At 39.9% G+C, this 20,514-nt stretch overlaps 1 protein-coding gene across 2 annotated transcripts in view; it reads right to left on the bottom strand.

Moving 5' to 3' along the window:
* Positions 1-20,514, bottom strand: part of PPP1R21 (protein phosphatase 1 regulatory subunit 21) — a 64,025-nt gene that overhangs the window by 25,088 nt on the left and 18,423 nt on the right. The window contains exons 8-13 of one of the 2 annotated variants that reach the window (XM_043603335.1): positions 16,665-16,717; positions 16,029-16,178; positions 11,839-11,940; positions 11,662-11,750; positions 9,228-9,364; positions 4,271-4,363 (exon numbers count right to left, since the gene is read on the bottom strand). In XM_043603335.1, coding sequence (XP_043459270.1) covers positions 4,271-4,363; positions 9,228-9,364; positions 11,662-11,750; positions 11,839-11,940; positions 16,029-16,178; positions 16,665-16,717 — 624 coding nt within the window. The remainder of the gene's footprint in view (positions 1-4,270; positions 4,364-9,227; positions 9,365-11,661; positions 11,751-11,838; positions 11,941-16,028; positions 16,179-16,664; positions 16,718-20,514) is intronic. The other variant, XM_043603336.1, reaches the window with a different exon arrangement.

Here is a 20,514-nt window from a genome sequence, read left to right as displayed (position 1 = left end):
GTCTGGCAGGCACAAATGAGAATTCATCTTGTACTTATATAAGCTAACCATGAGGCTGGAAGAGAATGACCAACACAATCTCCTGCAATCCTTACTGGACCTTAGTCAGTCTGCCAGTACACACCCTAACACTGACAAGGATCTTCACAGCCAAACTGGGACTGAATCCTCCAGTGTATGGCTTCACGTGCTACTGCCTCCAGTCCCAGAATATTACAACAAAGGCCTGTGGTTAGAAAAGCACAGGAGAGACTTAAATATAAAAAGCATGAGGAGAAATTGCAGTAGGTGAAACCGGCCAAATGACTTAAGGTTGGGGTTTTCTGGGTCTCTGAGAAAGAATGATTTTGTCCTGGAAATAAGGGATAATGGGAGAATCTTAAGACAACACTGATTTATAAGGAAGGGTAATTATATTTTTAAATAATAAAGTGTTTACAATTCATTCTCCTCTGAATTTTTTAGAATACTTCAGGTACAACAGCACTAATTATCCCTACCAACAAAGCTAAAAAGAAATCACAAAATATGAAAATTAATTTTTATAATAGGTGTGTATGCAGAGAACTGCATTTATTCAGAATCAAGAAGTCTAGTTAATCCTAGATTATGGATAATTGAAAAGAAATAAGACTAGAAAGAAATGGTTTTTGAGATTTAACCTGATATGATCATGGTATTTTAACACAAAATCACTGTTTTATGAATAGAATTATTTTTACTAAAATTTTTAAACTGGGGAATTGTTTTAGTTATATATTTAATATACATATATGCACATATATGTAAACTTTTAGTTTTAGAGTCACAGAAAAGTTACAGAGACTTTTCTGTATACCTTTTAGCCAGTTTTCCCTGTTGTTAACACCTTACATTACAGTTGCCACAGCAAAAGACTCAACTAATTAGTATATTACTATTATACTTACGTTTTCAAAAATAAATGATTATCCTCTATATATTCATAAGATACCCAAGTGAATAAAAATTCGACTGGCGGCACCTAGGTGGCTTAGTCAGTTGGACATTAACTTCAGCTCAGGTCATGATCTCACAGTTCATAAGTTCAAGCCCCGCACTGGGCTCTGTACTGAGAGCTTGGAACCTGGAGCCTGCTTCGGATTCTGTGTCTCCCTCTCTCTCTGCCCTTCCCCCCACTTGCTCACATGCATGCGCTCGCTCTCTCTCTCTAAAATAAACATTAAAATTTTTTTTTTGATTTGAACACTGAACACTCTTATATACTGAACTTGCTAGCCCCTAACACAGACATTTTCTCTCTACACACCACAGAAAGGTTTGGTCGCAATTTTGCTAGAAGTACACAAAACTATGATACAACTTGGCTGGCAGTAATCTTAGGTGATCAGCAGGTGACTGGGATACTTAATGAAAGTCATATAATACTATGAATACTTACATGGCTTCTACTGGACCTGTGCCACTGCAGTTTGACAACAGTAATTCTCCTAATCAAATTGTGTACTCTTTATCAAGTCGAAATATTTCAATTATTTAGGGTGTTCCTTGACATTAAATTTTAAATCCAAAAAGAACAAAGAAATCATGCAACCTAAGCCCAGAGATTTATTTTTCTCTTATGTTTCCTATGAGTCTACCTGCTTTAGACCTAAGACTAAAAATCAACAATTCTCAGGGAGCCTAGGTAGCTCAATCAGTTAAGCATCCAACTCTTGATTTCAGCTCAGGTCATGATCTCACAGTTCATGAGTTCAAGCCCCACATCAGGCTCTGAGCTAATAGTGCAGAGCCTGCTTGAGATTCTCTCCACCCCCCTCCCCTTTTGTGCTCACGCTCTCTCTCTCAAAAAAATAAAATAAAATAAACTTTAAAAAAATAACAATTCTCCCTCAGAATTCACTTGTTAAAAGATTAATTCACTCCTATTTTAAATCCATTAGGACAGACATTTTAATATATCTCTAGCTCTCTTTTTATAATGACACCTGCCTGCCTTCTAACTTAGATCAAGCAATTATTCAGGGCAAAGCAGGAAGGGAAGAGGCTTGAAATGAGAGTTCTCTGAAACATAAAGCTTCTTCTGTTAATGCCAGTTGATATTCACTCTGAGTTTCCATGAGAGATACCCACCAGTCTTACAAGTTAAGTAAAAAGACAGATTTAAACTGTAAACCTAGTAACAGGACCCCATAATCTTGCCAACCACCCTTCATGTTTCCCAATATTCTCTCTTTACGTTATGTTTTCAAGGACAGAAACAAGTGGAGGAACTAAGGGGGTTCAGGGTGGAGGGTGCCTCTGATCCTCCCATAAGTTCCATTAGCTCATGTCCCAAATAACAAACAGTAACATTCTTACATTTGGACCACTTGGTGTCTTAATCTTATGTAATGTTTGAATAAAAGCATCTGAATAGGGGTGTCTGGCTGGCTCAGTTGATGGAGCATCTGAGTCTTGATCTCGGGGTTGTAGGTTGGAGCCCCATGCTGGGTCCAGAGATTACTTAAAAAAAAAATCTTAAAAAAAGAAAGCATCTTGGGGCGCCTGGGTGGCGCAGTCGGTTGAGCGTCCGACTTCAGCCAGGTCACGATCTCGCGGTCTGTGAGTTCGAGCCCCGCATCAGGCTCTGGGCTGATGGCTCAGAGCCTGGAGCCTGTTTCTGATTCTGTGTCTCCCTCTCTCTGCCCCTCCCCCGTTCATGCTCTGTCTCTCTCTGTCCCAAAAATAAATAAACGTTGAAAAAAAAAAAATTAAAAAAAAAAAGCATCTGTATAAAACTCTGTATATTATAGATTAATTAAAATAGAAATATAAATAAAATCGAGATTTTTTTTTTAATGTAAAGGAAGCTTTAAGACCCCTCTTATTGGATAGCAACCCTCCACTGCTCTCACCCATTCTTTATAGGAATGCTGGAGAAACTGCTAGCAAGAACAAATAATATCAGCATAGCAAAATTTAGAAACTAAAACCAAAAACTGTAGCAACAGCTACCTATGGTTTCAATGGCCTAGCTCTGGGTTAACTAAAGTCCTAGAAGAGAGGACCATAGCTAGGTTTTAACTTACCAAACCAAAAGCTGCACAGGAAAAAGGCACCATGCCCTTAGGTCCTCTACACAGCAGACTAGTTCTGCTGGGTTTGGGCTGACTCTTGTCATCTGCCACCAAGACTGTCTATTCAAGCTGTGATTCCTACAGCCATGGCTAGCCCTAGAAGTACAGTGATTTTTTAAATTCCTTATAATTGGAGACGAGCCACAGAAAGGTATATTCTCCATACTGAACGGTAAGACAGTGCTAGCTAATACTGCTGACACTAAGACTGAATGATTCCCAGTGCTGGAGGTTACATGCCAACCTACAAGAGAGCCTGAATACACCCATCTTGTACATGCTTTCCAACAGTCTTAAGGTTTTAAAATTATTTTCTGTGAAACTAGTAATTGGTCCCTAATTGTTACCTAAATACCACAATGAATAATCTAGGCTATTATTCATCTGGGCTATTTCCAATAATTGCTTCTGCCCTTTCCTCCTTCTCCTACCCCAACTCTCTTCAAAGGGAAAAGAAGAAAAAACCTAGAAGCCATGCAGACCCACAGATTGAAAAGTCCACTCAGGATCACAGTTAGCTAAGAAGCATATGAAATGTCCTTCAGCCGACTATATTCCTTGTACATAGCAATTAAAAACTAATCAAAGCTTAAAACCAGACCTCCACTCCTTAAGTCTCCCCTGAAGAAAACAGGCCTTAAAATGGGTACTTTATTTCATTTTATTTTTTTGAGAGAGAGAGAGTGGGTGCAAGTGAGTGACGGGCAGAGACAGAGAGGGAGAGAGAGAGGAGGGAATTAAAATGGGCACTTTAAACTTAAAAATGCACAGGATGGTGGAAAGTGAGTACATTCTTTCTCGGAACTTTAAACCCTGGATTCCTCAACTCCTTCATGCTTGGGCTCTAACAAGTGCAAAGTATTTTGCTAAATGCCTCTGAATAGCATGTCTGGCTTGATAAAATTCACACACCTGCCTTAAATCAGTGCAATGTATTTTTGGCCAAAGTACTGTGCACAAGGGTTTCTCTTCAGCACTGTGTTTACCTTCTGAAATGAAGCAGATGGAAAAAACAGAAGGCAGTGAGCTGCACACTTCAACATAAGCCAAATGCTACTAAGCCTTTTTCTGGGGTCTATTAGCCTTGGTGGTATTGGTTTAATCTCATTTGGGCAGATCTGAGAAAATGAGATGAAGGTTTTCAGCTTATTTATGTTCTTTCCAAACCTCACCTTTCATGACATCATGAAATCCATGCAGAGCAGCACCAACATTTGTTAAGACAGAACTATAGTTCGTCCGAAGGAGTCCATCTGGCTCTGTACCTAGGAAACCAAAATCACAAGCCTAAGCATTTTCCCAGAAGACTTCGCCTAAAAACCTGAAAGCTCACCTGCTTCCTCTACTCTGGGGAAGAGAGAAAATAAAGATGGCTTGTGATATGTTGGAAATAATGGCTCCTGAAGTCTTTGCAAACACATTCAGATAGAAGAGTGATAAATATACATCCAACTCATCTGCATTACCCACATCCACAAATATTTTTAATGGTTAAGAACCAAAATTACATTGTTAAGTAGGATTACATATTTTATGATTCTTCTTGAAATAAAAGTTGAATTTTCACCTTGTAACTTCAGGACACATTTCTCAATTTCTCCTTTCCCTATACATGATTATTAGTTGAACATCACTAAAAACACTATTCAAATATCAGAGCTCCACTTCTGGCATGACAGCATGAGCAGTTCCACAGGCCCTCTGAGTTCACAGCATAGAGCCTGCTTGGGATTCTCCCTACCTCTCTCTCTGCCCCTTCCGTGCGCACAGGTGCAGATGCTCTCATGCGTGTGCACGCGCTCTCTCTCTCTCTCTCTCTCTCTCACACACACACACACACACACACACACACACACACACACACACAAAATAAACTTAAAAGAAAAAAAAAGCCCAAATTTAACTGGATCATCTGTGAAGCAATTTATGCCCCAAAGGCATTGTTGAAAACAAGACAGCAGCCAGTCAGCAATCAGTGGAGTTTATCCTTCACGTGATTAAGAAACAAAACAGGAGGGGCGCCTGGGTGGCTCAGTGGGCTAAGCATCAGACTCCTGATATGGGCTCAGTTCATGATCTCACGGTCCCTGTGCTGGAGCCCCACATCGCACTCCATGCCAATAGTGCACAGTCTGCTTAGGATTCTCTTTCTCACCTTCTCTCTGCTCCTCCCCCACTAGCGCTCGTGCGCGCGCTCTCTCTCTCTCTCAAAATAAACTTTTAAAAAAAGAAGGAACAGGGGTGCCTGGGTGGCTCAGTTGGTTGGGCATCCGGCTTTGGCTCAGGTCATGATCTGGCAGTTTGTGAGCTCAAGCCCCACGTTGGGCTCTGTGTGGACAGCTCAGAGCCTGGAGCCTGCTTAGGATTCTGCACCTCCCTCTCTCTCTGCTCCTCCTCCTCTCTCTCTCTCTCTAAATTAAACATTAAAGAAAAATTTAAAAAAAAAAAAGAAGGAACAAAACTGGGAAAGGGTCCTGACAAAACCACTGTTACCCAGGGCGACTGTGGGCCTGCCCATGGCTAAACCCCCTGAGAAACAACAGGTAATCAGGGTGATTACTCTGAAAAACTACAAAATAAAATTAAAGAAGGTCTGTCTAGATGCAAAAATACAGCATGTTCATGAACCAGAAAACTTAACATTATTAAGATGGCAATACTCCCTGTGTGAGTTTCCCAGGGCTGCCGTAACAAAGTGCTACAAAGGGAGTGGCTTAAAACCACAGAAAACAGCGCTCTTACAGTTCTGGAAGCCAGAAGTCTGAAGTCAAAGCTGTGCTAACAGGGCCACACTTCTTCTGAAGGCTCCAGAGAATAGTTCCTTGCCTCTCCCTGCTTCTGTTGGCCCACATGTTCCTTGGCTTATGGCAGGATTAACTCCCAATCCCTGCCTTGGTCTTCATATGGCCTCCCTGAGTCTCTCCTGTGTCTCTATATGTCTCCAAATCTCTCCTTATAAGGATGGTAGTCACTGGACTGACAGGGCTCTCCCTAAACTAGTAAGACCTCATCTTACCTTGATTACATCTGCAGAGATCCTATTTCCAAATAAAGTTGTATACACAGATACCAGAGTAGAATTTCATGTACTTTGGGGAGACAATTCAACCCACAAAACTCCCCAGACTGATCTACAGATTCAGTGCAATCCCTGTCAGAATCCCAGCTGACTTCTTTGTAGAAACTGACAAGCTGATTCTAAAATTTACATGAAATTACAAGGGAACAAGAATAGTCAAACAGACGTGCCTGGGTGGCTCAGTCGCTCCTCCAGCTCTTTGGTTTCGGCTCAGGTCATGATCCCATGGTTTGTGGGTTCAAAACCTGTGTTGGGCTCCACGTTGACAGTGCAGAGCCTGCTTGGGATTCTCTCCCTTCCTCTCCCTCTGCTCCTCCTTCACTCTCACTCACATTCTCTCTTTCTTTCTCTCTCCCTCCCCCTCTCTCAAAATAAATCAATAAACATAAAAAAAGAAAGAATACTCAAATAATCTTGACAAAGAACAAACTAGGACTCTCACTTCCTGATCTCAAAACTTACCCAAAAGCAACAGTCATCAAGACAGTATAGTATTGGCATAGGACTGACACATATATAGATTAATGGAATAAACCTGAGAGTCTAGAATTAAATCCATAAACCTATGATCAACTGATTCTTAACAAGTGTGCCAAGGTCATTCAATAGGGAAAAAAGTCTTTTCAATAAATGGCGCTGAGACAACTAGATATACACCTCACAACAGATAAAAAAATTAACTCAAAATGGATCAAGGACCTAAACATGAAAGCTAAAACTATAAAATTCTTAGAAGAAAACATAGGGGTAAGTCTTTATGACCTCATATTTGACCATGGATTCTTAGACACCAAAAGCACAAACAATAAAATAAAAATAAATTGATTTCATGTAAATTAAAAAACTTTTGTGCTTCAATGGACAGCATAAAAAAAGTGAAAAGAAAGCCCACAAAATGGAAGAAAACATTGCCAATCATATATACAAAAAGGAATTTGTATCTAGAGTATATAAAGAACACTTACAGGGGTACCTGGGTGGCTCCATCAATTACGCATCTGACTTTGGCTCAGGTCATGATCTCTTGGCTTATGGATTTGAGCCCCACATCGGACTCTAAGCTGACAGCTCAGCCTGGAGCCTGCTTCAGATTCTATGTCTCCCTCTCTCTCTGCCCCTCCCATATTCATGTTCTGTCTCTCTTTCTTTCAAAAATTAATGAACATTAAAAAAAATGTTTTAAAACAGGGCTCCTGGGTGGCTCAGTCAGTTAAGCGTCCAACTTCAGCTCAGGTCATGATCTCGCAGTTCATGAGTTCAAGCCCCGTGCTGACAGTTTAGAGCCTGGAGCCTGCTTCAGATTCTGTGTCTTCTTCTCTGCCTCTCCCCAGCTCATGCTTGCTCTCTCTCTAGCTCTCTCTCTCTCAAAAAAAAAATAATTAAAAAAAAATTGTTTATAAAAATAATAAAAATAAAATAACACTTACAACTCAATAATAAAAAGACAACCTAATTGAAAAATGGAGAAAAGATCTGAATAAATCTATTTCCAAAGAAGACACACAAATGGCCAATAAGGACATGAAAAGATGCTTGACCTCATTAGACATCAGGGAAATACAAATCAAAAGAGCAATGAGACACCACCTCAGAAAGTTGAATAATAACACTAGGATGGCTAAAATCAAAAAGCCAGATAATAACAAGTATTGGTGAGGATGTGGAGAAATCAGAACCCTGCTGGTGGGAAGCCACCTTGCAAAACACTATGGCAGTTCTTTCAACAGTTAAGTATAGTCGTTACCATATGACCCAGCAATTCCACTCCTAGGTATATACCCAACAGAAATGAAAGCTAGTCCACTCAAACACTGTTCACAAATATCTATAGTATCACTATTCATAACAGCCAAAAGGTGGAAAACAATAGAGAGCATCAACTGATAGGTAAATAAAATGTGGTATATCTCTACAATGGGAGGGTACTCTGTAATAAAAAGGAATAGATTATTGATACATGCTTCCTGTTGGGTGAATCTTGAGAAAATTACACTGAGTGAAAAAAAAGCAGTCACAAAAAACCATGTTATATGATTCTGTTTATACAAAGTGTTCAGAATAGGCAAACTTACGAGCAGAAAGTACGTTAGTAGTTGCTTAAAGCCAAGGAGGGGTGGAACAGGGGAAAAAGAAGGTGATAGCTAAAGTATACAGGGTTTCTGCTTAAAGTGATGAAAATATTTTAAAATTAACTTTGATATATGATGGTGCATATATTTGTGAATATACTAAAAACCACTGAATGTTATACTTTAAATGGGTAAACTGTATGGTATGTAAATTATATCACATTAAAGCTGTTACAAAAAAAACAAATCACAGTTCCAGAAAAATCATGTCATTCTTAAAACATCGCTTAAACTGAGATCCATTCAATTACCTGAAAATATTCTCCTCAAATTAGACGAAAGGGAAACAAATGATATTTTTACTTCTAAACCTCCCCCCCCCCCTCCTATTCTACTTGTTGGGAAGTTGCTACAAATTCTTATGCTTTGCCCCTCTGCATTTAAAAAAGAGGATTGTGAGGGGTGCCTGGGTGGCTCAGGCAGTTGGGTGTCCGACTTCGGCTCAGGTCATGATCTCATGGTTCATGGGTTTGAGCCCCGCGTTAGGCTCTGTACTGACAGCTCAGAGTCTGGAGCCTGTTTTGGATTCTGTATCTCCCTCTCTCTCTGCCCCTCCCCTGCCCGTGCTCTCTCTCAGTCTCTCAAAAATAAATAAACATTAAAAAAAATTTTTTTTTTTTTAAAAGAAGATGGTGAGAAAGGAAATTAATATTTAATGCATGTCTTCAATGCCTGATTCTGTACATTCTTAATTTAACTTAAAAATCATTTTACCTCCATTTTTAAATGGGAAGACAGGTACAGAGAGATAAAGCAAGTTGCCCAAGACCATAAATGTGTAAGGGGCTGGGGGACTTGAGTTCAAGTTTTTCTGACTCTAGATTCTGCATTCTTCCTGCTCAAACAAACTAAACATCTCCTTCTCCAGCTTCTTGTACTCTCAGTTCTTCAGGTTGAACCATGAGCAACAAACAAACATACTTGGCAAGGCGAGAAGACCGACGTAAGTCTGCAGCTTCTCAAACACAGCTGTCATTTTTCTCATGTCCTGAGACAGCTCTAGATTCCTGGCTCTCAACGCAGATGTGCAAAGAGAAGATTCACATTCTTCTTCTAAACTAGGAATGAGCAGATTTTTCAAAAGTGAGCATCCTAACGATTTTCAAATAGCTACAATAAATCCTCTCAATTCTCAAACAACTAGATCCAAAGAGAAAACTTTACACAAAAGAAAAAAAAATTTATCTCATTTATAAGGTTCCATTTTTTAAACCGTAATACACATACCTGTTGGCTGCAAATGTCAAAGGAGTAACAGAGGACTAAATGGGAAATAAAAAAAAAAAAAAAAAGGCAGGTGTCCATTGTCTTTCCATTCTGAGAACAGCACAAAATTATTTCTCTTAAAAATATTTTGAGGAAAAAAATATTTTGAGGAGGGGTGCCTGGCTGGCTCAGGTGATAGAGCATGTGATTCTTGATCTTGGGGTCATGAGTTCAAGCCCCACACTGGGGACAGAGCTGAAAGGAAAAGGAAAAGGAAAAGGAAAAGGAAAAGGAAAAGGAAAAGGAAAAGGAAAAGGAAGGGAAAGGAAGGAAAAAGAAAAGAGAAGAAAAGAAAGAAAAGAGAAGAAAAAGAATACAAAAATATTTTGAGGAGAAAAATATCTCATAGACTGACTTCCTAAAAAGAACTGACCAGGAACCAGCAGACAGTCAATCATTAAGAAACCTTTATAGTATATGTATTTGTAAGGTTAAAAAAACAGGTGGATTCTTAACAGTACTTTTTAAAAATGTGCAGGTAATCCCTCCCCTGTTCGTGCTCTGTCTCTGTCTCTCAAAAATAAATAAACGTTAAAAAAATTTAAAAAATAAAATGTGCAGGTAATCAAGCAAAATGTTTTTTATATAAAGCTAGAAGAGTTATTATCACAGGAAAAATAATCATATCTCCCTCCTCGACCTTGCCATGTCTCTTTTTCTACTTTATAGCAGACAGCTTCATTTAATACTAAGCCCGTTTACAACTAAAAAACATGCCATCTTGTCAATTAAAGTGGTTTTGAAACCAATGATGAAAAGTTGCCTAAAAACATAAATATATGATGGGGTAGGGAACAACATTCCAAAAATAGGAATCTAAGATCAAGAAAGGTCTTATCCAGTGTTTCTAAAAACTCAATAGTGAAAAAATTAATGAAGGTAAAATAAAAATGCCTAAGTGTTTCAAGTAGTTAAATACCACTTTTGCAGTGGTTCTCAGATTCCTCTTAAATATAAGCCAGATCAATAAGGTATATTCAATTTAGTGTTAAACTTCTAGAATCAATTTTCAAAAAACTTTAACTATACTGAACCATAAGATGTAAGAATCTGAATGAAACTGTAATTCATAATTATTAAAGTCCTAACTCCTTGATTCCTAAAATTCTATCATACCAACAAATCATAAAATTTGGTTACTGAAATAACTTTTAATTAAGAATTAAATAACATTTAATTAGGAAATAAAATGGCTTTTAATACATATTAAATGTTTCAAATAATGAAAGTATACATTTTTAAAAAGGTAAAACCTACTACTTTAGTTTTATAAGGATTTATGAACCATAATTACTTGTATATTTTCAAAATCTCTAAGTGAGTTACTTACATATGAGTTATCTACATATTTTCTAAAGTTTATTCTACAATATATTATAATACATCTGTGTTCTTGTTTCTCTTGTGTTCCAGTTGTATTCTTTTTTTTTTTAAGGCTAAATCTTAGGATGAAAAGATTTAGATGGAGGTCTTGTTAGTTTTAGACCAAAAATATCAAAATGTACAAGGCAATATCAAATTTCCAGTTACGGAGATTATTTTCGCTTTCCCTTCCAGAAATACTTAACAAAGAATACTTAAGGTTACATAATGACATCTTCTACGAGGGGTGGAGCACATACACAAAATTTTTAGTTTGTAACTTATAAACATCACCAATAATAAAAACAAGAAAATATCACCTTGAAGAAACCTAATGATTACAGATCCAATCGTAGAAGCTAACTATTATAACCCCCATCTAAATGGGGGTTTTGTTTACAGCAAAAAGATAAAACAAATTATTTCAATAAATGTGTGATTCACAATCACTGAAAACATGGATTCATACTGTTATGTGGTTATAGCAGTAACCACAGTACAGAACTACTCAAAAAAACCCTAACAGATGCACAACAATCAAATTTTCTTAAATATAAGTTTATGCTGCTCAAGCCATATTTTCCTTTTTCATAAAAGTCCAAATTGGCTATGGTGCAGAAAGATCAGGCAGATCACAAGAGATACCTGTCTCTATTTTATTAATTCCAGCACAGGTCAGGTGACATCCCACAATTCCCCAAATTCCTTGCCCTCAAGGATTAAGTACCTTTTTAACTGATAAGGAAGAATCTTCCTAAGAAAACATATGTAAGAGGTTAAGTGCTCTGAAAAAGTTTTCAATTTCACAGTAGTCTCCTGGAAAAGAAAAATAATTTCATGGTTAATAGTGTTATTTGACAAAGAGAGCCTCCACTTCCAGAAGTGAAACACAGAAGAAAATTACCAGGACAGTCACAGTATCCTCAGTAATACTTTCAAATAAATGAAGCATTCCTTCCTCAAGAGGGCGGACGTAGGACGCATTTTCATGAAGGTACTGTGAGAACTAAATACAGAAGGGAAAGAATTGGAAGTTACATCACTGGAAAATAACAAATACCAACAGATTTGTAAATGGACTCAACTGAGTTGCAATAAACTTTTTTGGGAAATTTTTCTGGGAAATTTGGCTTTTACAAAACAGATATGCTCCCCTCTAATAGTTCCAAATATAATCCCCAAGTCCCCATCTCATCCCAAAAGGAGGAACTTGAAAGGGGGCCTGGGAGACATAATTAACAACCAGGCATGGGTGGAAATGGGGAGGGGACACTGCATCACAACCAGTACCAACAGGCCTTCCCCAAACACCTGCTTCTCTACAGGGGTCTCTGTTAAAAAAAAGAAAAGAAAATCAAAACTGTATGAAAGGTTTTTAGGTTATGTATCTCATTCTTTAAAAAAAATTTTTAATGTTTATTTATTTTGAGAGAGAGAGAGAGAGAGAGAGAGAGAGCACACGTACAAGGGAGGGGCAGAGAGAGAGGGAGACACGGAATTCGAAGCAGGCTCCAGGCTCTGAGCTGTCAGCACAGAGCCCAATGTGGGGCTCTAACTCACAAAGCAGTGAGATCATGACCTGAGCCAAAGTCGGACGCTTAACCAACTGGGCCACCTAGGTGCCCCTGTACCTTTTTTAAAAAACAAGTCTATTAAGGACACAGTTTTATTTGTACTGTGGACAATGTTCAGAGTTAACAAAGTCCAGAAATACAATTCTCACCAACATGAGGATATAAAAACTTTCATTACCATCACTGATGTTTAGTATTTAAGAACAATTCAGTATGAAGAATCAATTCAGAAAAACATCCTACAGGCATTTAGACAACTTAAAAGCAAAAAGGTTAATTTTCACCTACAAAATATCTCAATTACTGTATAATGAGTATTGTATAATGGCTCAAATGTTGATTTCTAAGTATAGAAATGTAAGATCTCACTATGCAGAAATGTGATTCAACTGGCCCCCCCTAAACTATAGATACATGGCTCTGGGCATCTCAGTCTTTCTGGACTTCAATCTTTAGACCTGTGAAGTTGAACATTAGGCTTACACATCTAAATGTCTACTTTATGATTCTATGAACAAGTCTAAACACTCTGGTCATCTTTTAACAAGTGGTTTCTGAATCCCCTTCAATAATACAGACTTATTAGGGAAACCACATAGAACCTTTCACAGGCCAAAACACCAAAAGTAAGATATTGAGAAATACATGAATTCTTCAAAGTTAATGAAGTGCTTCAGGAAGTTAAGACTAACAAATGTGACTCTCCCTGTGTGGGCTTAATACGGCAACAAGCTAAAATAAAATTCCAATAACGCACAAAGAACCAGTAATGAGTAAAATATATTTTTTTATATTACAGAAGTGTAAAAGAAAATATAACCACATTAAAATGCTGCAGTACTATTTCCCTACCCAAGTCATCTGAAAGCTTTTTCCCACAGTGAATGAAACTGAAGAGCATATTTCAAAGACCCAAAGTTTAATTCTTTATGAACTTCAGTAGATATACGGCGTCAGATCAAAACTGATGAAAATCAAGCATCTCCTGAGGGTTTCCTATGTGTAAGACATAACGATAACAAGAACTAACCATTAGTGAGTGCATACTACGTCCCAGGCACTATTCTTAGTACTCTGCACGTATTATCCACTTAATCCTCAAACATATATACCTATGAGGTATGTACTCTATCCTCAGTTTTAAAGATCAGGAAAATGAAGCACAGAGAGGTTAAATAAATTGCCCAAGAGGACACAGAAAGTGGCAGAACTGGGCTGGGACCCCAGTAGTCTGGCTTCAGAATCCAGGCTTTTGCTACACTAATAGGTACTTACAGGATCCATGGACATAAACACTATTCAATCCCTGGAAACACTGCATGGTACAAAAAAACAAGCTAGGAAGAAGAATCAGCCAAGTAGGAAGAGGGGCAGATTCATTTCAGAATACCACATTATGGGGGCACTTAAGAGCACACATCTACAGCAAAATCCCTCAATTTCCTCCCTGTGGGAGCCAGCCTTCAAGCTAGCCCCACTGATCTGGGCCTTGGCCATTCTTGGCTTTGTGTAGTGCCCTACCTAGCACATTGTTTCAGGGTTGGTCTGTGTGACCAAAATGATATGGTAGAAGTGATGATACTCAGTACCCACACTAAGTCACAATAGGCATTGTGGCTTCCACTTTGCTCTCTCTTGGATCCCTCGTTCTAGGGGAAGTTAACTGCTGTGTCCTAAGGACACTCAAGCAGCCCTGTGGAGAGGTGTTCTCATTGAGAAACCAAGGCTTCCTGCCAACAACCAGCACTAACTCACCAGCCACGTGAGTGAGCCACCTGGGAAGCAAATCCCCCCACCCCGAGCAAGTTTCTAGATGAATACAGCCTCAGCTGACTCTTGACTGACCTCATGAAAGATCATAAGCCAAAGCCCATCAGGCTAATTTTCTCCTGATTCCTTACCCACAGAAAGCGTGTGAGATAATAAACGTTTGTCGTTTTAAATGACTAAGTTTTAGTGTAATTTATTACACAGCAATACCTAACTAATACACTCACTGTTTATTTTTCCTTTTCAGTAAAAGGTGGTCCTGCAAACTATCGTAAATCCTTTCATTAGAACTAGATGGGCAGGGAATCGGGAAGGGGTGGGAGGGCTTGGGTAGCTCAGTTCGTTAAGTGGTTATGCATCTAATTCTTAAATTAGCTCAGGCCATGATCTGATGGTTTGTGAGTTTGAGCCCTGCGGCAGGCTCTGTGCTGACAGCATGGAGACTACTTAGGATTTTCTCTCTCTCTCTCTCTCTCTCAAAATAAATAAGCATTAAAAAAAAAAAAAAAAAAAAAAAAAAAAAAAAAAAGAACCAGCTGGGGAGAAAAAAGGAAAGGAAGGAACAAAATTTGCCAGGCCCCCAAAAAAAGGACTGAAGGGAACAACACTTAGCCCTCTTCTTATTCCTTGTTTAAACTTCACACACTCTGAACATACCCCAAAAATCAAGCAGAGAAGCAGTCTCACCCCCACTCCATACCCCAGCAAGAAGGGTCAACTATACCACACATATTTTTTTGCTTTTAAACATATCCAGGGGCACCTGGGCGGCTCAGTCGGTTAAGCGTCCGACTTCGGCTCAGGTCATATCTTGCTGTTCGTGGGTTTGAGCCCCGCATCAGGCTCTGTGCTGACAACTCAGAGTCTGGAGCCTTCTTCAGATTCTGTGTGTCTCTCTCTCTCTCTCTCTCTCTCTCTCTCTCTCTCTCTCTCTCTCTCTCTCTCTCTCCCCCTGCCCCACTCACACTCTGTCTCAGTCTCTCTCAAAAATAAATAAACATTAAAAAAAAAATTTTTTTTTTAATTTAAACATATCCAATGAAGAAAGTTACACAGAGAGTATAAACAAGGAAAGAGAAAAATGCCAGCAAATTAACTTTTCCAACAATAAAATGCACTTTTCCTTATGCCACATCCTGGTCAAAAAACTACTGAAGTCCTCCATCCTACATACGACGTGAAAAGTCTGGGCCTTGGCCTGCCCAGGGGCCTTCTAGAGTCCGGAGCCATGTTTTTTTCTGTGCAACCTGACCTCCCATTCCTCCACTTAAAAGACTTGACACTCTTGCCAAAACAGATTGTTCACTGCTCCCTTCCCCCCGCCCCACCCCCACACACACACACTTCATTATGCCTTCTAACTCCATGACTTTGCTCATGTCTTATATCCTCTTCTGGAGGAAAAAAAACACCCATTCTATTTCTCTCCTCCTATTCAATTCCCGCTCATTTTTCAAAGCCCATTCAAATCGCCAAAGAAGCTTTCCCAGACACTACCACCAACAGCAATCTTCCCTCCTTGATGACCTCACTTCACTTACTGATCTTACCACCCACACTTCCCCCTACTATTTAATTTCTTAAGAATCTCCATGTTTGCCATATTTTATCTTGAGGGTAAAGACTGTGACTTACAGTTTTCTTCCATGTCCTCCATGGTAGTTGGCTGATGCACAGTAGTGGTCTGAAAAGAAATAACGTGTCCTCCTACTTGTTCAGGGCAAAGAAAGGTATCCTGAATTAACTTTACCTTCTGATTCAACGGAGATATAGTGTCAATGGCAGAATCAATAGGAAAAATCTGAATCCTCTGTTCTGTATAGGTGTGAAAGTTCAGTAGAGCCGTCACAAGATCTTGAACAAAAGCCAGGGCCTGCCCAGCAATGTCCCGCATCTTCAGCTTTTAAATGGAAAGTATATAAAGTCAACTCTCCAATTACTATTCTCAAACAACTTAATAAGTCCCCTTTTAGAGAAAACACTTAAATTCTAGTATAATTATTCCTTAATTTAAATTTATTTGCTCCCACTAGGATTTTAATATTCCCTCCTAATTAGAATGCCACCAGTTTTAGAAAATAGACCTGCTCCACTTAACCTAGACCATATAAGCACAAGTCCACCAACCTACAAGAAAAGTAGGACTCACAAAATCATTGCATCCCATAATTCCATTCTAAAGTTATCAGATGAAAGAGAACAAAAATCTGTATTATTTATGAATTCAATGAACAGCAGATTATGCAATTTTTTAAAAAATGTATGACAAAGTGAAGCAAAAGTTAAACACATGGTTTAGTGCACTAAACAGAGGCCCAAACCGATAAATTCTTATTTCTGAAAAGTCTGACATACACATCGCTGAAAGTAAAAACATCATCATTACCTGATGTCTCCTATTGTGGAGTGGAACGTTCAGAGCGTTATACTGACTATATTCTACAAAACAAAAATGGATGCATGTTAATTCATTTTACATTTACAGAGAAGCTGCATAACTGAAAAATAAATGCTCTGCAGCAAAATCAGCTTTACATAAGAATTGTAAATGATCATAGTGTAAGAGAATAATGGAGTTTATATAGAATCAGTTGTTTCTCAGATAAAGTAAAACTTTTGATTTTTTTTAAGTATGCCTAACGTGGGGTGTGAACTCATGACCCTGAGATCAAAAGACATATGCTCTATCCAGCCAAGCACCCCCAAATTTTTTTAACTGTAAGATAAACCCTGAGTTTCTGTTTCTAAGAAATATTTCCAAAACTTGAGGCCTATCACGATTACTTAGGCCCATGATGTTCTTGCTATCTTCAGTCATGCTCCTTTCTAAAATAACCCTGCACACAGCTGCCACACCAATCATCCAAAAATATCACTGTTTTCATGACAGTACGATATTTGACAGTCTACCACGGTCTGCTACTGCTGATCCCAACAACTCAATGCTAACTTTTCTGGGTTGGTCTCCTCATCTTTCTCACAGTCGTCTCTATCCCAGACTCTGTTATCAACCTCTGTTAGCTTCACCTGGCTTCACACTTCAATCCCCGCCTCCATCTCTATGAATCTCTACAGCCACTCAAACCCTCCCTCCTCTGCCTGGTCCTTAATCAGAAAGATCTGGTGCCCAATCCAACTCAGAAAGTCCCTATGCCGCTCTCATCCAGTTCTCTTTTTTTTTTTTTTAATTTTTTTTTCAACGTTTATTTATTTTTGGGACAGAGAGAGACAGAGCATGAACAGGGGAGGGGCAGAGAGAGAGGGAGACACAGAATCGGAAACAGGCTCCAGGCTCTGAGCCATCAGCCCAGAGCCTGACGCGGGGCTCGAACTCACGGACCGCGAGATCGTGACCTGGCCGAAGTCGGACGCTTAACCGACTGCGCCACCCAGGCGCCCCTCATCCAGTTCTCTCTTACAGCCCCATTTCCACCAAGGGCTTGGTCTCCCATCCACAACTGGACTATTTTCCTATCAGTTCTCTTGGGGGCCTTGCCTGTTTTCCCTCCCAGCCTGGCCCATCATTTCCAACACTGCTCTTGCTAACATGAAAGGAGATCAGGGTCCATGACAACCTAATTTACCAAACTTAAGGGGGCCTCAGTGATACTCTGCAATCCATGACTTCATTGCTGTGTCCCTTCCCAAGGCATCTGTTCCAAACCTTTTCCATTTTAAGCCTCAAACACCATTCCCTGTCTCATCCTCTGCCCCACGGATGGGATGGCCTCCCCCTACACACCAGGAAGACCAGGGCCGAAGACCAAAGGGTTCCTATGTTCCCTACCCTCCACCTCAGAGTCCATGGCATCACATATCCTGTCCTCAGCCAACCCTCCCCCTGGGTCCCCAGCAATAGCTCCTTCTGACTCCTCACGGCCTAGTCCATCAACCACCCCCTCTCCTCCCTACTTCTTCAAAATTACCTTCAAAAAAAGCATTTGTTGCAGCTTTTTAAACTCTATCCCCATAGTAACTTGTTCCCCTTTACCTCTATCATACTGAGTCCTCTGCCCTTACCCATCCCCTGCATACAACGCCTTCTCTTTTACTCCCAACCTTTTCCATCTCCTTCATTCCCCCTGCTGAAAGAACAGCATGTCTTCCTCATGTCTGCCTATTTCCTCAGCACCCATTCACCTCTAACCCTCTGCCAGCCGTCTGGTATCCACCTCTATCCTGTGTAAAAACATTCCTCTCCAAGTCACCAAAGCAGCTGCCTTTACTGTCCATCACCCTCTCTGAGCTCCCTGCCTTTACTGTCCATCACCCTCTCTGAGCTCCCTGCCTTTACTGTCCATCACCCTCTCTGAGCTCCCTACCTTTACTGTCCATCACCCTCTCTGAGCTCCCTGCAGCAATGCTACAACTTAGAACTGCTGCCCAGCACCACCAGGCTGAACACTCCCTTCCCCACCTCCCATGGCACCACATTTCCCCAGTTCGCCATCATCTCCACTCCAGCCTCTCTCCTTCCTGATCACAGCTCTTCAAGGGTACTACACGGGCCTCTCTGCACTTTATACCCCTCATTCCCAACATTCTCAAAGCCCATTCATCCCCCCAGCGTCAACTTCAGTCTCTCTCCGAGGTCTGGGCTTTTATTAGAAATGCATACACCAATAGACAGCTAGACATACGCTGATCTGCCAGAATAAACAACAAAGTTAAGCTCGCCACCCCCCTCCTCCATAAACCTGCCTCTCACCTGCCTCTTTGATTTCTGTCAACAGTGCCACATCTTTCCCCCAGACTGCTTCTTCACACTCCCCTGCCTGCCTGCATCTATCACCCTGACAACTCAGGCCCCAGCCTCCATAACAGGACACCAAGACTAGCATCACAGTAGTCTTGGCCCCTTGCCCATTCCAGGGTAGTCTACACCCTTGCCAGACCAACTCTGTGAGACCACAGATCTCACTGTGACATTCAAAAGCTTAAACACCTCCACTGTCTCGTGAATTACGTCCCAACTCCTTGGGTCCGGCCCCTCTCAGCCTTTCAGAACTCACCCGTAACTGCCCCCACCTCCCAGTCACACTTAACTAATTACTGCTCATCAGACTGTGATGGCACCTTTTGTCCCACATACTACACTCCACTCAATCCCCTGGCTGGTTCTCCTGCATTTCAGCCCAAAAAAAACCTACTCAGGCCCAGTTCAAAACACACTTCCTCCAAAAGACTTCCCCAAACAACCCTCTAGCAGTAATCTGTCCTTCCTCGGAAACCCCAAGAGTCTTTTCTATACATTTCTAGACACTTCTAGACATTTCTATACATTATCTCTCCCCTTCTGAACTACAAGTTCCTTCAGGGTACCCTGAGATTTCTTAGAGATTTTTGTATCCCTTGTGCTCCCTACCCACCTAGGCACTCAGCAAATGATCTCTAAATATTTCAGAACTCAAAGAAGTAACCCACAGTGACATGGTAAGGATCTAAAGTAGGTAGGGTGACAACTAGTATTGGAAAAATTTTAAAAAAGAGATCCAGAAGGAAATTATTAGAACCTGATGACAAATTGATACAAGGATTAAAGGGAAAATGAAATACCAAGATTTCAAGTCTAGGGGATCAAAGTATGCTAGCACTATTCACATTAATGTAGAAACTAGAAACAGGTGTTGTTTTCAGAGGACCTTAGGTTTCTGATATAATAATGACATACGCTGATTTTAGTGTTAGATCAAACTGCTGGGGTTTTTTGGTGTCTTTTGTTTCCTCTTTTCTTAGTTCTTCCAGAAGAAAAATTTAGGGGAAGTAAAAAATTTCAATCATGTAATTGTAAGAAGGGAAATCTGTACTTAATTGAATATAGGCTTCAAAATCCCAAGCAATTAAATAAAATAGATTCTTCGTTTTCAAGGTTCTGATTTAATTATCTAAATGTTACAAAATTGGTACCTATTATACATGTAAGTTGATTTTCTTTTTTTAAAAAAGTTATTTTTCTTGATATGGCTATGTAAATTACCAGACCATTCTCAGGATGAAGAGGAAGCAGGACTTACTCAACTCAGCTCTGTATCACTGAGCAGGAGATACGAGGCTGAGAAGATCCATCGCCCACTGCCCTTCCCCCACTCCCCCCACCACGAGCAACTTTTCTTATACAAATTTTCAGGTATTTTATGTGCAGGATGGTTTTTACCTTGGGATATGCTAAATATGTGCAATTAAAAAATTTGGATTTGAGGTTTTTCCAAGAAGGCCAACTTTAGAGTCAGTCTCCC

This window comes from Prionailurus bengalensis, chromosome A3 (assembly GCF_016509475.1).
Source record: "Prionailurus bengalensis isolate Pbe53 chromosome A3, Fcat_Pben_1.1_paternal_pri, whole genome shotgun sequence".
NCBI classification, from domain to species: domain Eukaryota; kingdom Metazoa; phylum Chordata; class Mammalia; order Carnivora; family Felidae; genus Prionailurus; species Prionailurus bengalensis.
Note: the sequence above shows the minus strand (reverse complement) of the source record. Positions and strands in the feature narration are given on the sequence as shown.